The following is a 20,511-nucleotide window of genomic DNA, read 5'->3' as shown; positions in this document are numbered from 1 at the left end:
CGGCCCTGGCAGGTGTGACTCTCAGTGACCCAGAATGCGAGAGGCAGGCGCAGGCGGTGACCTAAATGTCCTGGGATCCCACTGACCCAGAGGTCGCATGGCCCCGTGGAACTCGCTGGGACGTGGCACAAACCAGCCGCTGCGGTGCAGTTTCTACACTAAAGCTAACGATTCCCGCATCGCCTCCGCCGGGGACGTTCATTATTCCGTCTCAGACAGCGGTGCGGGTGAGACAGCACAGGAGCTGAGAGAAGGGGGCGGCGCTGGGCCTGCTGATGGAGCCGGGGGTGGGGAAGGGACCTCTGAGGCCAGTCCTGGCCCAGGCGCTCGTAAAAGAGGTCCAGGCAGGAGATATAGCCGGAGAGTCGCCCACATAGAGGTGGAAGTTTGGAGCCGGGCGTGGATGAACGTGCCTATGAAACCCATGGCAGAGGCGGGGGTGCAGCTGCTGGTACGAAGCTGCAGGAAGCCGGAGGGAAGGCGGCTGTGGCACGCTCGGAGGAGGGGGCGGGCAGCACAAGTGACAGCTCGTGTGTGAGAACTGGAGAAGACGGGCAGCGCTTGGGCCTGGGCCTGCTGGGAGGTGTAAAGCACCTCCCTCCCACCTGCTGCCGCCTCCCCTCCTCTTCTCTCCTCCTTCTTCCCCCCTCCCCACCCAGTGTGGCCAGGCCTCACCTCTCCGAGGGGGCTCACTGAATGGCAGCGCCCCTCCCTGTGCCGCCAGCAGGCTGGAAGCAGGCACCAGCCCCTGGGGAACGCCAGGGAGAGAGGGTCTGTGCTCAGGTAGGGCCCCTGAACGCCGCAGGGCGGGCGGCCACACGCTGAGGATGGACGGCTTCCTAACGCTCTGGGCCTGGGGTTCCTTAGAGCCGCCGGGCTGCACACTCCCCGGGCTCCTGCCATCTCCGACCTGAGCATCCTTCCCTGGGGGCCGTCCGGTCTCCCAGGAACACGCGTGGGCTGCCGCCGCCCTCCGGGCACTGGCCGGCAGAGCGGAGCCCGGAGGCCCCGCTGCGGCAGCACCCAGCTGCAGGCCCCCCCCCGCCAGCGCCCGGGGGCCACGCACCTTGAGGACTTTCTTGATGCCGTTGATGGTGGAGGTCAGCAGCGAGTGCACCTTGTGGTCGTCGTTGACGTAGTCCGCGTGCCGGATGCACATGTAGAGGATGTAGGCGGGCAGACAGGGCACCGCGCCCGCCAGCGCCTGCGGCTTCAGCTCTGACAGCGACAGACAGGGTCAGACTCGCAGGCCGTGCGGGGGAGTGAGAGTCCTGTCTGCCAGCAGCACCCAAGAATGCCCTCAGAGACACACCCAGGGATGCAGACTTCCCTCCCCCTGCCTAGCCGTAGTCCCGGGAGCTAGTTCAAAACCCCTCACAGCCCTGGCCAGTGCGGCTCAGGAGGAAGAGCGTCGGCTGCGCACCGGAGGGTCATGGGTTTGATTCCGGTCAAGGGCACGAACCTGGGTTGCAGGTTTGATCCCCGGTCGGTCGGGGCTTGTGTGTGGGAGGCAACCCGTCAATATTTCTCCTCTCTCCCCTCCCCTCCCTCAACCTTTCCCCTCTCTCCAAAAATCAATAAGGGAAAATATCCTATCAGGAAAGGATTAAAAAACAAACAAAAACCTGAACAAACGCAGTCATTCTGTCTATCCCATTAGAACAGGCTCGAGGCGTGTCCTCACAACGCGGAGGGAAGAGCCAGCATTGACACAGTGGCCATGTCCTCGCCAAGGGCCCGAGACCAGAGGACAGCAGAGACGGAAGCTGGCTCCCTTCTGGCCTGGCGAGGGCCCCACAGCATTTGCCTTGGGCGCCAGCGGCTCTTCTGCGGCTCAGAAACCGCCTTCCTGGCAGGGCCTGCCCAGAGGTCTCAGAGCCTCTCCCCCCGCCATGTGCCACCTTGCCATGGGTTAGCCATCGCTCTTGGTCAGTGCTGACGTGGCCACTACTCCAACCCCTCCGGCCCCATCCCTGCCCCTCCAGGCGCGCTCTCTCCTGCACCCCTGCCCCCAACAGGTATGCTCTGGCAGGACCGTAAGGGGCCTGGCCGCTCCCCGTGAACCACAGGGTCCCGCTCAGCCTCCTGGTCCTCCCTGAGCCCTGGGGGCCACAGAGAAGCTGTCCTACAGCTTTCCCTTCCCGGGTGAGCAGGGCGAGGCCGCAGCCAGGCTCATGCCCTGGAAGTCCTCCTCCTTCCGCTGCACGGCCACCTGCGCGGGAGGCGGAGGAGCTCGGAGGGGAAAGGCCCGGTGCGGAGGAAAGATGCAGGAGGACGGGGCCTGGGCGTCAGACCCTTCACTCTCACGGCCTCCACCCGATCTCCGCCCAGCCCGGCCTCCCCGTCACCTCCAGGCTGGGGGTGTCACTGAGGGAGGCCCCTCCCCTCCACCTGTAGGGAGGCCAGGGGGAGGAAGGTGACACCCTCCGGTTTTCTGCCAGGCAGATCCTGGACGGTATGGATGTGCTGCCAGCATCTCCAGCTGGTACCTGGCTACCGTCCCCTCAGTACATCCCACCTTCAGGTTCAATCTACCCGGGGCGGGAGGGTGAGGGGGGAGAAAGAGGACATATGTAATACTCTCAATAACAATGATAAAAACAAAAATAAGCCGGGACCGGTTTGGCTCAGTGGATAGAGCGTCGGCCTGCAGACTGAAAGGTCCCGGGTTCGATTCCGGTCAAGGGCATGTACCTCGGTTGCGGGCACATCCCCAGGAGGGGGTGTGCAAGAGGCAGCTGATCGATGATTCTCTCTCATCGATGTTTCTAACTTTCTATCCCTCTCTCTTCATCTCTGTGAAAAATCAATAAAATATATTAAAAAAATAATAATAAAAAAATAAGAGAAAAAAGTGCCAATCCAGGCCTGAATGCTCTGGGTGCATGGCTCCCATTTGGGCACTTCCAGGCTTGAGATGGCAGGGGCGTGGCCCTGGCTTGAGTTATAAGGCCGGTAACATTCCTTCAGAAAAACGTATGCTAAAGCCCATACTTCCCACCCAGAACTGCTGGCATCGAGCCTGAGGCGTGCGGAGATGGCACCGCTCGTCCCGCCGTCCTCTCCGGGGACGCGCTCTCCCTGAGCGCAGGTGGCTGAGGCCTGCCCCACGCCCGCTTGGCCAGCCCGCGGGACATCAGTGTCTCGGGAGCAGGGGCCACGGCAGCCAGCCGAGGCCGGGGCCTGCGGGGCCCTCAGTCCCGGCTCGGCATTGGCTCGGAGGGGTCTGCGGGAGGGAAGGCTGCGCTCAGGCAGCTCAGCGGGAGGGGCCCTCGCCTCGGGCCGCCTGAGTGGTGACCGTCTCCATGAGGATGAGGGTTTGTCACTCGGAGGCCGTGACCTTCGAGCTTCAGTCACTAGAGATCAAAGGTTCCCTCTTAGCAGCACTGGAGTGGCATGCAGCCTGTTTGAGGAAGTTTGAGATGAACTGACGTCCGTCACACTTAGTTGTTGGACAGCGGGCGGGGGGGAAGGGGGGTGGGGGTTGGGGGGGAGCGCATCCTTTATAGAAAGAGCAAAACCCTCTGCTACTTCCAAGGCAAAGAGCCGGAGCCGCGCTCCCTGCCTCCTGTAGCCCTCGGCACAGTGGGCCTCCATGAATTTAGATTTCTCTAAAACGGCGCTTATTTGAGCTTCAAAGGCCCCTGCCAAAGCTAGCTCTTCAGGCCCTCACATTACAGAGGGGCCCTGTGCCTTCACACCACCCCCATCTTACAGGCGCGAGGACTGAGGCCCCGCCGAGAACGGAGCTGATGGCTCTGGGCTCGGGGGACCAGCCCGCCCGCGTCCCTCTCTCCTCTGAGACGCTCCCTCTGGCTCTGCAGGCGGCGGCTGCCCTGGGCTGGGGGCCCGTTAGATGGGGAATGAGACGAGAGACGAGGGAACCAGCTTCCTAGACCCCGCCATCCGCACCCCCAGGAGCTCCCAGCGACGTAGCAGCTGGAGGCGAGGGGGTGAGGGGGAGCGTGAGAGGGGCAGGGGCTGTGCAGGGGAGGGAGGACGGGGCTGAGGAGGTGGGGGTGACGGGAGAGGGTGGGGGGGTGCCACGGGTCCCGACCTGTCACCAGGTTCCGGATGAGGAGGGCTTCGTCCTCCCGGTGGTACTCCAGCATGCCCTGGAAGTCCTTCTCCTTCCGCTGCACGGCCACCTGCCTGCTCAGTTCCTGGGGCCTCTTCCCGTTCTGGGCCAACGTCTGGGCGGCTGAGCGGAAGGAGACAGCGGGTCAGGGGGTCCGGAGGGTGGACAGGGCACCCGAGGGGAGGAGTCCCGGTTCAAGACGGAGCAGTGTCAGAGAGGAGCACGCTACTTCTCAGAAAGCCAGGAGGATGGAAGCTTGAGGAATAGGAAGCAGAAACCCACAGAGGGAGGTGGGAAAGGGGGAAGAAATGGGAGAGCTGGCCCGAGGCTGAGCAGGACAGACAGCCCTGCCCTTTTAGAGCCTCGTCTGGGGCAGCACGCTGGCAGAGCAGGGGATGGGACACCTGCTGGGAGCTATGTCCACAGGCCCACGGGGCGGGACAGTGGGCACAGCCCTGCCTGGAGGCAGCTCCTGAGACAGGACGGAAGGAGGGGTGCATCCAGGTGCTGAGGGGATCAGGAGGGTTCCAGGCGAGCCGGCATGTGGGAAGGTGGGGGGAGTGGTGACACGGTTAGAGCAGTAGGGAGTCAGAGGAAGAGAACGTTCTGGATGCTTCTAAAAGAGCAGCTGAACCGAAACCGGTTTGGCTCAGTGGATAGAGCGTCAGCCTGGGGACTGAAAGGTCCCAGGTTTGCTTCCTGTCAAGGGCATGTACCTTGGTTGTGGGCACATCCCCAGTGGGGAGTGTGCAAGAGGCAGCTGATGGATGATTCTCTCTCATTGATGTTCCTAACTCTCTATCCCTCTCTCTTCCTCTCTGTGAAAAATCAATAAAATTAGAGCAGCTGAAATCCGCGTGACCTCTGTGGGCAGAAGCTGAGTCACAGAACGGCCCTCTCCTTCCCGTCGAGCACGGCATGCGTGAGGCCGGGGGGTGGGGCTCCGCGTTACGTGGCTTCCTCCACACCCAGTCGTGCCTCCAGCGTCCAGCCCGTGGCGGGCAGGGCCACGGCCGCTGTCCGCTGTCCCACTCTCCAGCCCTCGGAGCGCAGAGCGAGCACAAACACCTGCTGTGTCCGTGTCTCTGGCCCAGGTTCTGGTAGGCGGAGTCAGGCCCAGCTCAGGGGCCGGACAAGGTGGCCCCGTGGCCGGGCTGGCGCCGGCGCCAGGAGCGGGGGAGCGGAAGGACCGGCGGAGGGGGGCCGCGTGGCGAGCACACCGGTGCCCTCACAAGACACACGCTCACGCGCACAGTACCTTCCAGGTCCTGGACTTTCTTCATGTGGATCTTCAGTTGTTTTTTGAGTTTCTTCTCATTCTTCTCCAGCTTTTCTACCAGCTCTTTAAGGTCCTGCAGCAGAAGGTGCCGAGTGAGAACAGGGCTCCCGCCGCGAGGGCAGGGCAGGACCTGCAGGGCAGCGTGGGGACGGGACGAGGCTCTGGGCCTAGCCAGGAGGCCCGCCCACGAGGCTCCCCTCCCCCTGGTCTGGACCCAGGGAGTGGCAGGGAGGTCAGAGTTCATTCTCACAATCCAGACGGTCCAACTCCTGGATCAGCTCTGGCTGCCTGGTGCCCTGCCGAATCCCCTGGTTACCGAGGCCCAGCGCCTCCTGCTGCCATGCCAACCCCCCAGAGGTACACAGCCTGGGGGTCCCCAGCTGTGCGGGCAGCACCCTAGGAAGGCTGGACAGTGTGACGGTGGGGGAGGCACTCAGCTGGAAGGGCCATCAGGCTGGTGAGCTACCTGGGGCCAAAGTGAACAGGACCCGGCCCCTGCCCCCTATGGCTGCCCGTCCCCAGCAGCCACGGCCCTTGAAGCAGCAGCCCACTGGGGCAGGGAGCAGCGTTAATGTCACCCCATTGCATGGGGCGAGGTCACCCTACTGCATGGGGCAGAGTCACCCCTATTGCATGGGGCAGAGTCACCCTATTGCATGGGGCAGAGTCACCCTACTGCATGGGGCAGAGTCACCCTATTGCATGGGGCAAAGTCCTCTGGCTGGGGAGGCAGGAGCCCCACCACCATCGCCTCCTCTGTGCCCAGGAGTGCATGGGAGCCCGAAGCAAAGATGCCCCCGGAACCGCAGGAACAGCCGGTGGCAGATTCTCAATCGCAGTGTGAGGCCCGGCGAGCCACAGACCTCGTTAGGACACCAACTATTGATCTTCATAAAAAAATCTTAAAAAGCTGGTACACAGCACGTTTAGGGCAACCGGAAGGGAACACAGGGCTGGCGCCAGCGGGTGGTAAACCTGGAAAGCTACTGAGGCCCACAGTCCTCAGGGCTGGAATGACAGAGACTTGAGGAAGAGTGTGAGCCACAAAGCATCTTGGAAACGTGAGCAGGCCTGGACCGCTTTCAACTCTTCCAGTGGCCACTGGAAGAGACATCACCTGAGTCCCTGTGATGACTCGGCAGGACGAAGGCATTGGCCCGGCACCGGGTGTGGTCCCCAGCACAGCCCTGCCCTCCCTGCAGGAGGCCGGCACTGGCTGGCATGAGGGAAGCACTGATGTTTGCTCAGCGGGGAACCCTGCCCTGGTGCTCAGTGCTAGGCTTAAGGGCGCAGCCTTTCAGGCTCCTCCTACTCAGGCCCCAGGGCCCAGGGCTGGGCCTAGAAGGCCCCGGTGCTGCCTCCTGAGCGAGCTCAGGCCGGGTGGGGTGAGCCAGCACAGGTCCTCCCTGGATTACACGCCTCCACACCACTTGTCCTATGACCCCGGGGGATGGGCCAGCCAAGGCCCTGCCCACGCTGCCTCCCTTACCTGGCAGAAGCCAGTCCAACAACTTAGTACACATATTCCTTCCCACACAGCTAGCTACTCACACACCTGTGGGAGGCAGGCAGTGACACGCAGATGGAGAGGGAGACAAAAGGGGGAGGGGGAAGGCAGTTCATTTGTATGTGATCCTGTTCAGGGACCTGTGGTCCAGGGCCCACTGCGCCCCTGGGGACTCGGTGACCTGGCCACTGGCCACCCACAGGGGCCACCTGGCTGTAAAGGGGAAAGTCCGGATGGCAGCTCTGCCCGTGTGCTTGCCTGCAGGGCGGCAGGGGCACTTCCTGCTGCTCCCACAGGCTCACACGCCAGCAGGCTTCCCTCCCTCCCCCGCCCCCTCACGCCCAGCCTGTGTCCACAGCCCTCCCTCCTCTCTGCTACTCCACGGCTGACATCCCTCCGTGCCCCCTACCTCTGCCTCAGCCTCCTCTACAAGTTCATCTTTCTCTGCTAAAGATCCCGCGTGGAATCATGTTTTCAGAAACATGATCTGTGGGAACCGTGATTAGGGCCCACTCAGGGTCGGGTTTCTGGAGGAGGCCACACACTAAAATGAAGAGAGAGACTAGAAAAGAGATAATTTGGGACAAATGGGGGGCCAGGCGGGAGTCAACCTCTAGTGGGAAGACTCTCTAGGCTCTGGCCTTGCTATCCCTTTTATTGAGGCTGTGGGACACACCCATTACCCTTAGCAGTTTTGGGAAACACCCATAGCCCTTAGGCAGGTAATACTGTATTTTCCTGCGAATAAGACTACTTTTGAAATGAAAAAAAGTCAACAGAAAATGGTGGGCAAAAGACCAAAATTGCACAAAAATTACCTGCAGAGATCTTTACCAGCAAAGTAAGTCTTTTCTTTGAAGTGGGGGGTAGTCTTATACAGCGAATATAGGCCTAAACCTATATTTTAACTGTAAAATTAGGGGGTTGTCTTATTCGCTGGAAAATATGGATTATCATATCAGTAAGGATTTACATGATTACAAGATGGGGAAGTTGCTTCAGTTACTATTGTCTCAATTAGATAGGGTGTGGTTGGCTCTTACCAGCCTCTTTCTATTAGTGAGACAATAATTGGTTTCCGGCAATGATCTCTCTTCTTTTTTGTCTTATTTCCCCTAGTAACCTGCAAGCTCTCTGAGGACAGACTGCCTTCCTTTTCTCTGGCATCTGCCAGGGCCCCTTTGGTGACTGTCAGCAAGAAGGGCCACCAGCAGTACCTCCCATGTCTCCTGCTAGCAAGACACACACACACACACACACACACACACACTCTATCCCGCCTAGCTAGGGGATTTGTTTTGATCAGTGGAGTGGCAGAAGCGACCAGGGGCCAGCTCAAGGACTGGGTCCTAAGAGGCCCCCCCTTGCTGCTGCGTTCATCCTCCTGGGAGTCAGCTGCCACGCAAAGCAGCCCAGGGCAGCCCAGCGAGTGAGAGAGAGAGTGGAGAGAGACCCCCACGGAGGGGACCAGCTGGCACCTCACCCAGGCCTCAGGTCCTCCGGCCCGGCCACCGCCGGTGCAGCCGAGACAGGCCATGCCCACTGCACCCGGCCAGAACTCCTGGCCCAGCCCACGTGCTGTCCTAAGCTGCCACCCTAGGGAGCGGTTGGTGACACGGTAGTAGCTGATGGAAATATCTCACAGCCCCTGCTGGCTGGAGGCTTCTAGGCTCTCTGTTCCTGCTACGGGCCGAGGACACGCATCGCGTGCACTTAGCTGAAGGCCACCCCTGTTCCACTGTCTCCCAGAACACAACCGCCCGGAGCCGGGGTCTGCCGGGCACGGCCGCTCACCAGGTTCTCGTTGGTCAGCCGGGACATCTCCTGCTGGACGCCGAACTCCACCTGGGCCTCCGGGGACAGCAGCAGCGTCTGCGAGAAGGTCTGCTGCTGCCTGTCCATCTCCTCCTTCAGGGCCTCCACCTGGGCACGGAGGCCCTCCACCTCCTCCTCGTGGGCCCGGCTCTGGTCCTGCAGCTGGGCCTCCAGCAGCCTGCAGGGGAGGGGAGGGGAGGGGAGGGCGCGGTGAGGGGGGCTGGGTCAGTGCCCCCGGGAGGGCCCCAGGCGGACATGCAAGGGGAGCAGCCAAGCACGCAGCAGCAGCAGCAGCAGCAAGCGCACGAGCCCCACGGGTGGACCCCGAGGGCAAGATGTGTGCAGCTCACGGGGCCGGCAGGCCAGCCCTTCCTCTGGGAGGACTCGAACCCACACCCTTCGGTGCACAGGATGATGCCCAACCAGCTGAGCCACACCAGCCAGCGCCCTTGTCCTTCACTGGAGCACCGTCTGGTCGGCTTGGGAATGAGAGAGAGTCTCCACGTCCAAATGTCACCAGCAGAAACGCGTTTCTTACAGCATTGCCCAATGGAAGCGTCCACATTCGCCCCAAAGCTCAAGAGACTCTCCCTAAGATGGCTGGCACTATAGACTCCCTGCTGGAAAGGCAAATCACTAGCCCCTTTCCTTTTAACTTTCACCCCTGCCACGCCCACTTCACCTCCACCCATCCGTAAACACCGTCAAACAGAAACAGAGACTCCGCAGATGACCCGGGGGAAGCTGTGTCTCTGAGTCCAAAGGCCCGGGACCAGGGGGCGCCACGACCTGAGCGACGGTGGGAGAGCACCCTTCTCCCGCCGGCACAGAGGAAGCCGCTAGTGAAGGTCCCCAGCAGCCCCACGGCCCGGAGTGAAACGCCAACACGGCTCCGGAGCTCTGTGGGTGGACTGACTGCCTGCACGTGCTTCCCAGTCCCGCCAACGCCACAGGAAGGGGGGGTGGGAGGCTCTGGGTGAACGCTTCCTGCCACAAGCCCCTCTCCCCCCCCATGTCTCCCTGGGATGCAGACAAAGACTGTGTCCAGAGCGGGCACAGCTGGGGACTGGCAGTGCCCTGGGCAGCTCTCGGAGCCTGGCTGCCCACGGCAGGGAGGAGAGGCACTGCGGGTCTGGGGGGTGGAAACTGCCACAGGGAGGAGGGATCGAGGGAGAGGGAGAGAGAGAGAGATAGAGAGAGAGAGAGGGAGACAGAGAGAGAGAGAGAGAGACAGAGACAGAGACAGAGAGACAGAGACAGAGACACACAGAGAGACAGAGAGACAGAGAGAGAGAGAGACAGAGAGACAGAGACACAGAGAGACAGAGAGAGAGAGACAGAGAGACAGAGAGAGACAGACAGAGAGAGACAGAGAGACAGAGAGCGAGAGAGAGACAGAGAGAGACACACAGAGAGAGAGACAGAGAGAGAGAGAGAGACAGAGAGAGAGACAGAGAGACAGAGAGAGACAGAGAGAGACAGAGAGACAGAGACAGAGAGAGAGACAGAGACAGAAAGACAGAGAGAGATAGAGAGACAGAGAGACAGAGACAGACAGAGACAGAGAGACAGAGAAAGAGACAGAGAGACAGAGACAAGTCTCCTCTGTCCACTGCAGGTGGAAACAGCCCGGTGTCCTTTGCAGCCAGCGCCAGAGCAGCACCAGCAACGTGTGGCTCCCGGGCCTCTCCGCGCAGCGCCGCAGGAGGAGACGGGGCGGAGTGACCGCTCACCGCTCACCAGGCAGCACCCCAAAGGACGGCAATAATGCGAGGACCGCGGAGAACAACTCGGACGGCACAGCAGCATTGTAGAGGTCGTGTAATATCCAGGTAACATCTGACCTTGGCTACAAGACACGTTGGCCTCTCGGGACCCTGCCCCGAGGACCGGCTCCTAACGTGTGAGTTATGCTCTCGTCTTTCTTACCCTCCTGCAGACAGCAGGTGGGTGGCTCAGCCTGGGGCTCTGGGCCAGGGGGGAGAATCCCTCATCCGCAGGTGAGAGAGCTAAGGGCAAGAGAGGGAGCCACAGCCAGAGACAGAGCTGCCTGGACGCCAGGTCCCTGGATGCCCGTGGAGGCCTGCGCCACTGCTTCTGCACCAAGCACGGCTCCCTGCGGACGGAGGGCCCGGAGGAACTGCCTGGTGTCACGTGGGGGTCCAGCCCCCTAGAAAACCTCTTGATGGGCCAGGGATCTGACCATCATAATAATAGAAACAGCAGCTAACACAGGGGTGGGCAAACCAGGGTTACGGTGTTTGTATAGAAAACAACACAGTAATTGACAGATAACGGTAAAGAATAAACTCTGTTTTGGTGTTCACACTGTAACCCAGCTTTTGCCCGCCCTGTGTTTATTCCACGCTTATGACGCGCCCGCCCTGTGTCACCCCACAGCTTGTGATGCCGCAGGAAGCAGGCTCTGTTCTAGCAGCGAGGAAACGGAGCCAGAGCCGCCGTGCTCACAGGCGGTGGCTCACACCTGAACCCAGAGCCAGCGCCCGGGCGGTCTTCCCCCGAGCAGAGAGGCTGGTGCTGCTCTCAGGCAGGCGTGGGGGCCTTTCCCTGCCAAGGGCCACTGGATATTCACAGCATCCTTCGCGGGGGCATACAGAGTTATCAACTCAAAAAGTGGCCTGCTACAGTCGTCCAACCTTTCATTGCCTCACCCCTACTGCCGTGGCCAAATGATTTCATGGGCCTTATATGGCCCCGGGCCGGGCGTTCCCACCCACCCCTGCTCTAATGGGGCCTCCACCGTGTGCTCAGCAGGCAGACCTCTGAGGAAGGGGCCTGAGGCCCGGCTCCCGTTCCCACCACCACCCGCGCATGGAGCTTCCACTTCCTCTCTGCCCCCCCCCACCCCCTCCCACCCCGCCCCAGCCTGCAGACCCCGCCCACCTGTGTGAGTGAAGGTGCATGCTGGCAGTAAGCGTGTGACATGGCCCTCGTGCTGTCACCTTCCACATCTAACCCCCTCCCCCCCCAACCTGCCCACCACGCTGCAGGCCCTGGGGTATGGATTCAGACGTCGGTATCGAGTGAAACCAGGGTCAAATTCTGGGCCTTCTGCTTAAGCTGCAAGTTCCCTAAACACCGCTCCTTCGGGTCCTCACCCCACACACGTGCGGCGAGGGTCCGACGTGACACATGCAGCATGCGTGGCCCAGGGCTTGCCAGCTGTGGCCAGCTCCAGGCTCTAATGGGGTGACACGGGCACAGCGGCCAGCAGGCGTGTGGAGGGAGGCAGGCGCCCGGGAGCCCTGTGCCCGGAGCGCAGCCAACAGCACGCTGTTCCGGCCGGAGCTCAGCCGGTCCTGCGGGCACCACGAGGCAGAGCAGCAGCGCCGACTCCAAGCCCCGAATTAATTCCTCCTCTGCCTTGTTCTGCAAGTAGCCGTGTGCCTGTGCCATTCCCAGGCTGTCCCTTCAGTCACAGAGCCCACACATGGGACTGGGGGTGGGGGTGAGGAGTGGGGGGTTAGCCATCAGGTGCTAACAGGCAGCTTCCCCCCCTCCCCCCCATCCTGGCATCCGGACAGGGCCCGCTCCCGCCCCCATGCCAGCCGGCACACAAGCACAGACACCGCAGGCAGGACAGACAAGCAGCCACAGGAGAAAGGCACGTATTCCACCTGGCGACTTGCTTTAGGCCCTGGTAGGCCAAGCCGAGCTCTCCGTCTTCATTCAGATAGCCCCAGTCCTCAGTCTTGCTGGAAATGAAGGACAAAGAAACGCAGGGCGTCCAGTGCGGAGGAGAGAGACAGGCAGAGAGCCCAGCAGAGCGCGGCGAGTCCGGCCGAGGGCTGGGGAGCAGGGTGGGAAGGCTCACAACATTGGGGCTCCCGTCCTTCCCCTGCTGTCTGCAGTGCGTGGGCGCCCGCAAAGGGCCCACACAGCAGGGAAAAGCCGTGGCCGAGGAGGGAGCGGTGGGGGCACAGGTGGGGGTTGTCCTGGGACCCACAGGGGCTCGGGCCTGGCGGGCCTCACAAGTTCTCACACAGCGCCCTTTGCCCTTTCAGAGGGAGTCTTGGGGAGCCGGGAGGGAGGACCGGAGATGCAAACAGGGAGGGGAGGCCCAGCGTCCCGGGACCTTTGGGTACTCAGTGGAGTGCAGGGCAGCACCTGGGCACACGGCAGGCCCTGGGGGGAGGGAGGGGCAAGGAGCTTGTGTACCCGCCTGCTTTCCAACTGCATTTCCTCTGTCATGACTCATCTCAGCCCCAGCCCTCGCTGCAATCTTGCAAAAAGCAGCAGCGAATAAAGACTTGTGATGAGAACTGAGCTTTCCCCCTGGACCTTGGGCCTGGGGGGTGTTAGTCCTGTCTATTTCACTTGCACATTCTTGTGCCCCCTCCCGCTGCCCTGCGCGGGGTGGGGCCTATGCCAGCAGGCAGCGCCTGGAGGTCAGGCACATGTCACGTGCTCCTCCACCATGTCCCTCTCCACCGCGGACAGCCTGGCACGCTGGAGAGGGCCAGAGGCCAGCAGGGGGAGGGAGGTGCGGCAGGGAGCACAGCTTCTGAGTGCCTTCCTTCCCGCAGGCTGTCTGGCCTCTCTGACTGGATCCTCCAACCCTGCCGTTCCCATTCCCCCACCCCCCCACCCCCCCACCCCGCCCACAGCAGACGCTCCAGCCCTAATGCTGTCCAGGGAGGGGCATGTGTGTGGCCGGGCTACCCAGCGAGAAGCTGGCACTAACCTCCCCCCATGGAGTCACCGAGTTCTTCCTTCTGTAACGTGCCCGGCATTGTGCACAGAGATGTGTAGAGAACCGTGCAGCCCTGTGCAGCCCTATCACCCCGCGGTGCTCAGGAAGCCAGGCGCACAGGAAATTAAAAACCAGTCGACCGACTGAGTCCACCCTTTGTTCCCAGATGAAAGAGAACCAAACCCTCCGAGGACCGCTCCCTCCCACTCCAGCCCGCCATTAGGGGCAGAGGCCGAGGAGGGAGCGCCATCTGGTGGTAGGAGGAAGACCCCAGACAACTCAGCTCAGGAGCTTGCTAAATGTTAAGTGCTGTCAGACAACCAACAAATATTCACGGTATCCGCCCCTGTGCCAGGCCCCATTCCCGAAGAGGCCACAGACACCCTGTGCAAGTTACCAAGGGAAGAAAGTTTTGAACTTGGGGACCAGGGGCTCTTTAGAGAGGCTGTGATTGGGTACGGGGACATTCTGAATCCCTCTAGAGATGTAAGCCAAACTCAGAGTATGTTTGAGCTCTTCCCAACCCCTCTTCCTCATCACCCCCACACAATACGATTTAGGTTTAAACCAGAACACCCTCCACTACAGGAAGACGGGAGGAGAGGAAAAGTGACTCTGTGTGCCCAGGGCAGCCCTCGCAGTGACGAGATGTCCTCGCCTGCTGGGCTCCAGGGCTCAGTCCGCGTCCTCCTGCTCAGCCTGGCAGCCCCTCCCTGCCGGGATTCACCAAACTGGAGAGAGGCCACCCCGCAGGGTCACTCTCAGGGCCAGCGGCCCCTCTGTGCTTGCCGTTTCTCAGGCTGGCTCTCAGTTCCCTATCGCTCCCTCGGCTTGCTGCAAATAGAGTGATTTTAAGATATCAGAAAAGCGTTCTTATGCTATCACCATCATCACTGCTGCAAGGGAAGACAAGTTCAGGGTATCAAGTGGCTCCTGGAAACCTTTCCCTGGGACCAGACCCTTGGCAGCCATTTGGGTGAAGAAAAAGGGAGCTGACAGCGGAGATGGATCCCACGGTCAGAAAGACACGCACACTCACTAGCCAGGGCCAGCCAAGCCCGCTTCGCTCTCTCTTAAGCATCCCCTGTGCTCTTTATCCTCTTCGTCTCATTCCGTGTCCTCGCCCAAGATCATGTAAAACGACTAAATCCTGACTAGCGTTAGCACTGTGAGGCTCACCTGCCTTTTCTTCTCTCCCTCCTGAAGGGAAAAGAATCACATCTTTGTTGAAATAAATTTAACTTCCTGCTGGGGCCTTCCAGTTACCTACACAGTGGGCTGGAGGCAGGCCAGCCTGCAAGTCAGGCCTCCTGGATTCTCCCCTAACTCAGTTGCAGGCCACTCAGCCCACCCCAGCCTCAGTTTCCCCTCTGCAGAAAGGGGTGAGATGAAAAGCTCTGGAAATCGAACCACAGAGGAGCCAGCGATTCTGTGCATTCCTGCAAACTGCACGTTGTTCTCGAGCGCCACCTCCTGGCGCTCTTTGGAAGTGCGTGCTGTTCTCAGCAATCCAGGAACAAATGCTTAAGGGCTGCTCCACAGGCTGTGCATTGAGGCTGGGAGAGAAAGGCAGCAGGGCCACAGCCAGGCGCCAGTGCCCGCAGAGGCACAGGAGGCACAGGAGGCGATAATAGGGGCAACAACACGCACATTTATTTCATGCTCAACACGTGCAGTAAGTGCTTCTAACTCGCCTAATCTCCATTACCGCATGAAGCACTCGGCTAGGACTGCCCCCAAATCGCAGGTGAGAACACCGAGGCGGGGAGTGGCTAGAAAGTAGTTACTAGTTCCGTTGTCGGCAAACTGCGGCTTGCGAGCCACATGCGGTTCTTTGGCCCCTTGAGTGTGGCTCTTCCACAAAATACCACGTGCGGGCGCGGACATACAGTGCGACTGAAACTTCGTGGCCCATGCGCAGAAGCTGGTATTAGGCTTGGGTGAGTCTATTATGAAGAAGTGTTAGAACACTCAAGGGGCCAAAGAGCCGCATGTGGCTCGAGAGCCGTGGTTTGCCGACCACTGTACTGGGCAACAAGCGACTGGTTCTACATTCCCCAGCGCTCCGCCACAGCCTGGAGCTCTGCTCTGTCTACATCCCGGCCCTGCTCCTCCTGCAGTCACTCTCCTGACTGGTAGCTCATCCCTGAGGAGGGCCCAGAGGTGGTCAGTACCTAAAAGCCAGGGCAGTCTCACTCTAGCCGCCATGATAGCGGCCCCACCTCTGTAGTGCCCGGCTTGGGCTCTAGGGATGGTATTGCAGCCAGGAGCTGGGCAGGCCCGCCTCCTGCTTCTTGTGCCGCATGGGCCAACTTCTCTCTCAGGGAGAAAAGCCGCTTTTCCCTCTCCCCAGCCTCCAGGCAGCTCCCTTCCCGAGTGCGTGCAGGGACCTGGGGCCTGCCGCTCCAGGTGCCGCTGGAGTCCCGCCGAAGCAGCAGCAGGCTTCCTAAGGTCACGGGTCACTGCCTGCTCCTCCTCGTTCATCTCCCAGAACAGAGAAGACCCCTTGTGGAGTGCACAGTGAGGAGCGCACAGTGAAGAGCACACAGTGAGGAGCGCACAGTGAGGAGCACACAGTCAGTGCATCAGGTTGGACGGGACCCCTCTGCCAGCGCCGCCTCAGGTACAGACCGCGAGGCGGGACCTACCTGTTCGTCTGACAGACCCCGTGATAGGCCTCGATGGCGTCTTCCTGATCCACGTGCTTTTCACTGTTGGGCCAACTGGTCCTGGCATTGATGTTCGGCTCCTGGAGGTCCCAGGTGAAATAAAGAAATACCTCTGGTCACACAAACAGCTGTCAGGACGTGACTTCACATCCCCGGAGGAATTCCAAACACAACCCCAAAAGACATGCACCCCTCGCGCCCTGCAGCGTCCCCTCCCACAGCCACGGCCGGAGCGCCCAGTGCCCGCCAGGGGACGAGTGGGTAAAGGACAGGTGGTGTCGGTGCACGGTGGCGTGCTGGCCACGAACAAGAATGAAATCTTACCATTTGTGATGACGTGGATGGACCAAGAGGGTGTTATGGGAGTGAAAGAAGTCAGACAGAGAAAGAGAAATTCCTCATAATTTCACACATTATGTGGAATCGAAAGAGCAAAATAAACATCCCCTGTGCTCTTTTTTTTTTTTTTCCTCGTGGTCTCATTTCGTGTCGTCGCCCAAGATAATGACTAAGCGTTAGCTCTGTGAGGTCCACCTGCCTTTTCTCCTCTCCCTCCTGACAGGGAAAGGACTAGTTCTCTGCTGAAATAAACTAAACAGAAACAGACTCAGAGATGCAGAGAGCAGACTGAGAGTGGCCAGCTCGGAGGGCGGCGAGGGGAACAGTCACAGGATGTGAAGTGCGAACACAGGGAATGTAGTCAATAATAATGTGATGACTTTGGTACCGGGGGAGTCCCGGAATCGTCGGGGATCCCCTCCTAAATGACACAATTTTCTAACCACCGTGCTGTTCACCGAAACTAATGCAAAACAACACCCAGTGTCAACTGTAATTGAAAAAAAAGAAGAAAAAAGAAAAAAAGGAATGACTTTCTACACAGACAGAAGGATAAAGCCAGTCTTTGGGAAGTGGCGCAGGCCCAGCACCGCCTCAGACCCAGCAGTGAGCCCGGGCAGGGACGTGACTGTAGGTCCCGCTGGAAGAATGGCAAGGCCTGGCTGTGAAGGGCACAGGGGGGCGGGGTGTGGGATACGATGCCAGGACAGTGTCCCCAGAGGAGAGAGCACCCCAGATCCAGAGGACGAGACCCGATCTGTCTGCTTTGAATCCTCCACACTCATTCCTGCCTCCCTACCCCACCCACCCTCCAGGCTCCAGGCTCCGAAGTGACCCAGCCTGACCCGGTGGCCTCCGCCCCTCCCTCCTCTCCACAATCTGCCCCAGACGCTGAACACACGAGGAACAAATGCCACCCCGAGGCCCAAGAAAGAGCAAAGACGTTCACCTCCAAACCTCAGTAAAGAGCAGGGGCAAGGCATGAGGTGAAACACCAGGCAGGGGTGGGGGCGAGGGGGGAGGAGGTGCTCAGCTGGGGCCCTTATCTCTCCTTCTGTGTCCAGTTCCTTCTGGGCATGCTCGTATTAGAGAGAAAATTTCTGAGGATCCTAGAAACTTCCAGCGAAGTCTCCCATGAAAAGTCACGCTGGGAGGGCAGCAAGCCCCTGGCGCTGCCGTCAGAGGAGACCCCAGCACGGAGGACGCTGTTCCTGTAGGTTGAAGGCCCCCGTATCACCTCCCCGTCGTCCCAACACGCCCACCGCGGCCGCCCTGCCCTTACCGCGCTCCTGCCCGCCAGGCGGCGCTGGTCGGTGCTGACGATCTGGGTCCTCAGGATGAGCACCTCCTCCTTGCGGACCTCCAGCTCCTCGTGGGCCAGCCGGAGCTGGTTCAGCAGGAGGCCGTAGCCGTCGGGGGAGCCGTGGGGGGAGCCGTGGGTGGCGTTGTTCTGGGTGGCCTGGTCGGCCACGGCCTTCCTCAGCTCGTTCAGGTCGTTCTTCAGCTTCTTGTTCTCCGACTCCAGCTCCTGCCTCTGGAAGACGGCCGGGCCACAGGCCCCGTCACTCCCGAGCCCATGGCACTCGCCCCACGCGCCCCCCTCCCCCGCCTTCCTCACCCCACCTGCCCACCCTCTGAGATCAGGGCGTGATTCGGGCTGTTCTGGGCAACACAGCTGTCCCTAGAGTTATGTGTGGTCCCATCACACTAACTGCCCCGGGAGACTGGGTAAATTCCCAATGACAATCAGGGGATGGGGATGGGAGTGGGGCGGCTCTGATGCCCCTTTCTGCACACGCCTCCCTGCAGGGGGCCACTCCCCCATCTCAGCAGGAACGCAGGCCCCTGTGCCCTCAGCCTCTGGCCTCCCCCCCCTCCACACCCCTCCGGCCAGCACTGGACTCATTGCGGGATCCTGGCCTCACATCTCCCTGCAAATCCTGATCATCTGTCCAAAGTGGTTTTATCCACTGGCCACATTTTACTGAACTGACCTGAGTCAGGCAGGTAAGACAGGTGACATGAGAAATGCGTATGGAGTCTCTGGCCCCAGTTCCAGGCACAGAGCGTCTAAAATTCTTTTGTAATATCCTGAGTTTATGCTAATGAGGTGACTCTTGGAGGATGGGGATTGGCTGCCAGAGGAGCCACCCTTGTGATTAGGAAGCCCCACCCATGACCTCCAGAAAGGGAGGGGGTGGGCCTGGAGATTGCCTTAAATACGAATAAACTGACCAATCCGGCCTATATGATGGAACCAGCATGTAAACCTTAAACGATGGGGTGGAGAGCTTGGGGCTGTGAGCACATGAGGGGCTGGCAGTGCTGGGCCTGCAGAGGCCGTGCAGACTCCCCATTTCCCCTCATACCCTATCCTCCGCCCACAACATTCTATCTAATAAAGAGGGAATATGCAAATTAACCATCACACCATCACAAAAGCTGGCAGTGCCCACAGCCACAAGATGGCGGCACCTAGTCCCCCTCAGACTGGCCACTCTGTGCGCCTGCCTCAGGATTCCCCCAGCCCTCTCAGCCCCCAGCTGCCCAGGGCCAGCCGGGGACAGTCTTGTGAGACTGAGCCCCTAGCCCGGGATCTGTGCCGACTTAAGTAGCCAGTGCCAGAGCTGAGTTCAGTGGCAGGACACCTGGGCGTCCACGGAGAAGTGGACAATTGCTTAGTGTGGGAAATGCCACGTTTGGTGTCAGCAGGAGGGAACCGTTTCCCGTTGACATACATGACAGCTCCTCAGAGTAAGAACAACATTCCCTTCATTTCGAGGACATGGTGTGCATACATCCCTGCTTATTAGCAGCCTTATGGGAGCCTCCCGGGGCGGGAGTCCGAGCCTCACCTTCAGCGTATTGTAGGCTAGATCCGAGTCCTGGTCCACGTCAATGTTGTTCTTTGGCGGCTCCACCTGCCCAGATAGAGAGGCAGAAAGGTGAGCACAGATGCCCAGCTGTGGTCAAAACTGCGGTTTCCCCCGGCAACACTGTGCTTCCTTCCCACACGCCACACGCAGCTCACGACCTCAGGCCACCACGAGGCGCTCCGTAAGCATCTCCCTCCTGCCCACCCCAACGTCATTCACACGATGCTCACAGGCACCCGAGTATGTGCAACACCCTGTGAGGGGTGCAGTCCCCCCAACAGATAGGACAAAATCCCAACCCCTGGTGTCCGTGAATGCCATCTAATCTGGAAACCAGGTCTTTGCAGATGTTGCCAAGTTAAGATGCGGGCATTAGCATGGGCCTCATCTACTAGGGCTGTCCTTAAAGGAAGGGAAGACAGACACAGGCCAGGACGCCAGAGACACGCTGTCACAGCTCAGACAGAGCCCGGGACGGGCTCCCGAAAGCCTCCAGGGAACATGGCCCTGCGGACACCTCGTTCCTGACCTCCGGCCTCCGGAACACGCGACAGGAAGTGTCTGTTGTGGTGCTTTGTTTCCACAGCCCCTGAGCCTCAGGTCCTCGTTTAAGAGGTTAATTAATGAATCATGACGATGTACCTATTAATGAGGTAAAACCCGAGCTACTCAGGGGAAGGGTGTGTGTGTGCACTGTGTTATCTGTCTTCCCAGTTACGTCTCTGAGCCCTCAGTGAGAAGCCACTTCCTCATGCCACCCCACACAGACAGGGTGGCAGGCAGCACCCGCACCCCCCCACCCCCTCCCGCCACACACACATGCATACCACCACCCAGAGCTCAGCCAGGCCTGGGAAAGGGAGCCGGGACGATGGGAAGGGGGCAGCCTGGCTACAGTCGCTGGGGCCCCTCCTCAGGGCAGTACGGTCACTCCGCACTGAGGTACATCCTAGACGTCCAGGCATCCCTTCTTCAGAGGTTGGGATCCCTCTGTAGCTTAGACCCCAGCCATCTCTCTCCAGAACAAAGACCCTCAGGAAAGCCTGGTTTCAGGCGCTGCAGAGGGATCCATCCCGCCCCCCCTCCGCCCCTCTTACTAAGACCCGTGGGAGACAGGCCGTTCCCCGTGAGGAGAGACCCTCGGTGCATCCACGGGGCTGTGGGCCACACCTGCAGCTCCAACGCCTGCTGGGTCAGAGACGCCCTTTCCTGTTTGGTGTCCAGACAAACAGAA

At 60.3% G+C, this 20,511-nt stretch overlaps 1 protein-coding gene across 2 annotated transcripts in view; it reads right to left on the bottom strand.

The window, feature by feature from the left end:
• MYO5B (myosin VB) overlaps nt 1-20,511 on the bottom strand; it is a 189,222-nt gene that overhangs the window by 13,672 nt on the left and 155,039 nt on the right. The window contains exons 27-34 of one of the 2 annotated variants that reach the window (XM_084888914.1): nt 19,257-19,322; nt 17,684-17,935; nt 16,042-16,142; nt 12,318-12,395; nt 8,659-8,857; nt 5,337-5,430; nt 4,058-4,201; nt 1,067-1,218 (exon numbers count right to left, since the gene is read on the bottom strand). In XM_084888914.1, coding sequence (XP_084745040.1) covers nt 1,067-1,218; nt 4,058-4,201; nt 5,337-5,430; nt 8,659-8,857; nt 12,318-12,395; nt 16,042-16,142; nt 17,684-17,935; nt 19,257-19,322 — 1,086 coding nt within the window. The remainder of the gene's footprint in view (nt 1-1,066; nt 1,219-4,057; nt 4,202-5,336; nt 5,431-8,658; nt 8,858-12,317; nt 12,396-16,041; nt 16,143-17,683; nt 17,936-19,256; nt 19,323-20,511) is intronic. The other variant, XM_084888915.1, reaches the window with a different exon arrangement.

This window comes from Pipistrellus hanaki (assembly GCF_964339955.1).
Source record: "Pipistrellus hanaki genome assembly, chromosome: 6".
In the NCBI taxonomy this organism is placed as follows: Eukaryota; Metazoa; Chordata; class Mammalia; order Chiroptera; family Vespertilionidae; genus Pipistrellus; species Pipistrellus hanaki.
This window is presented reverse-complemented; position numbering and strand designations above follow the sequence as displayed.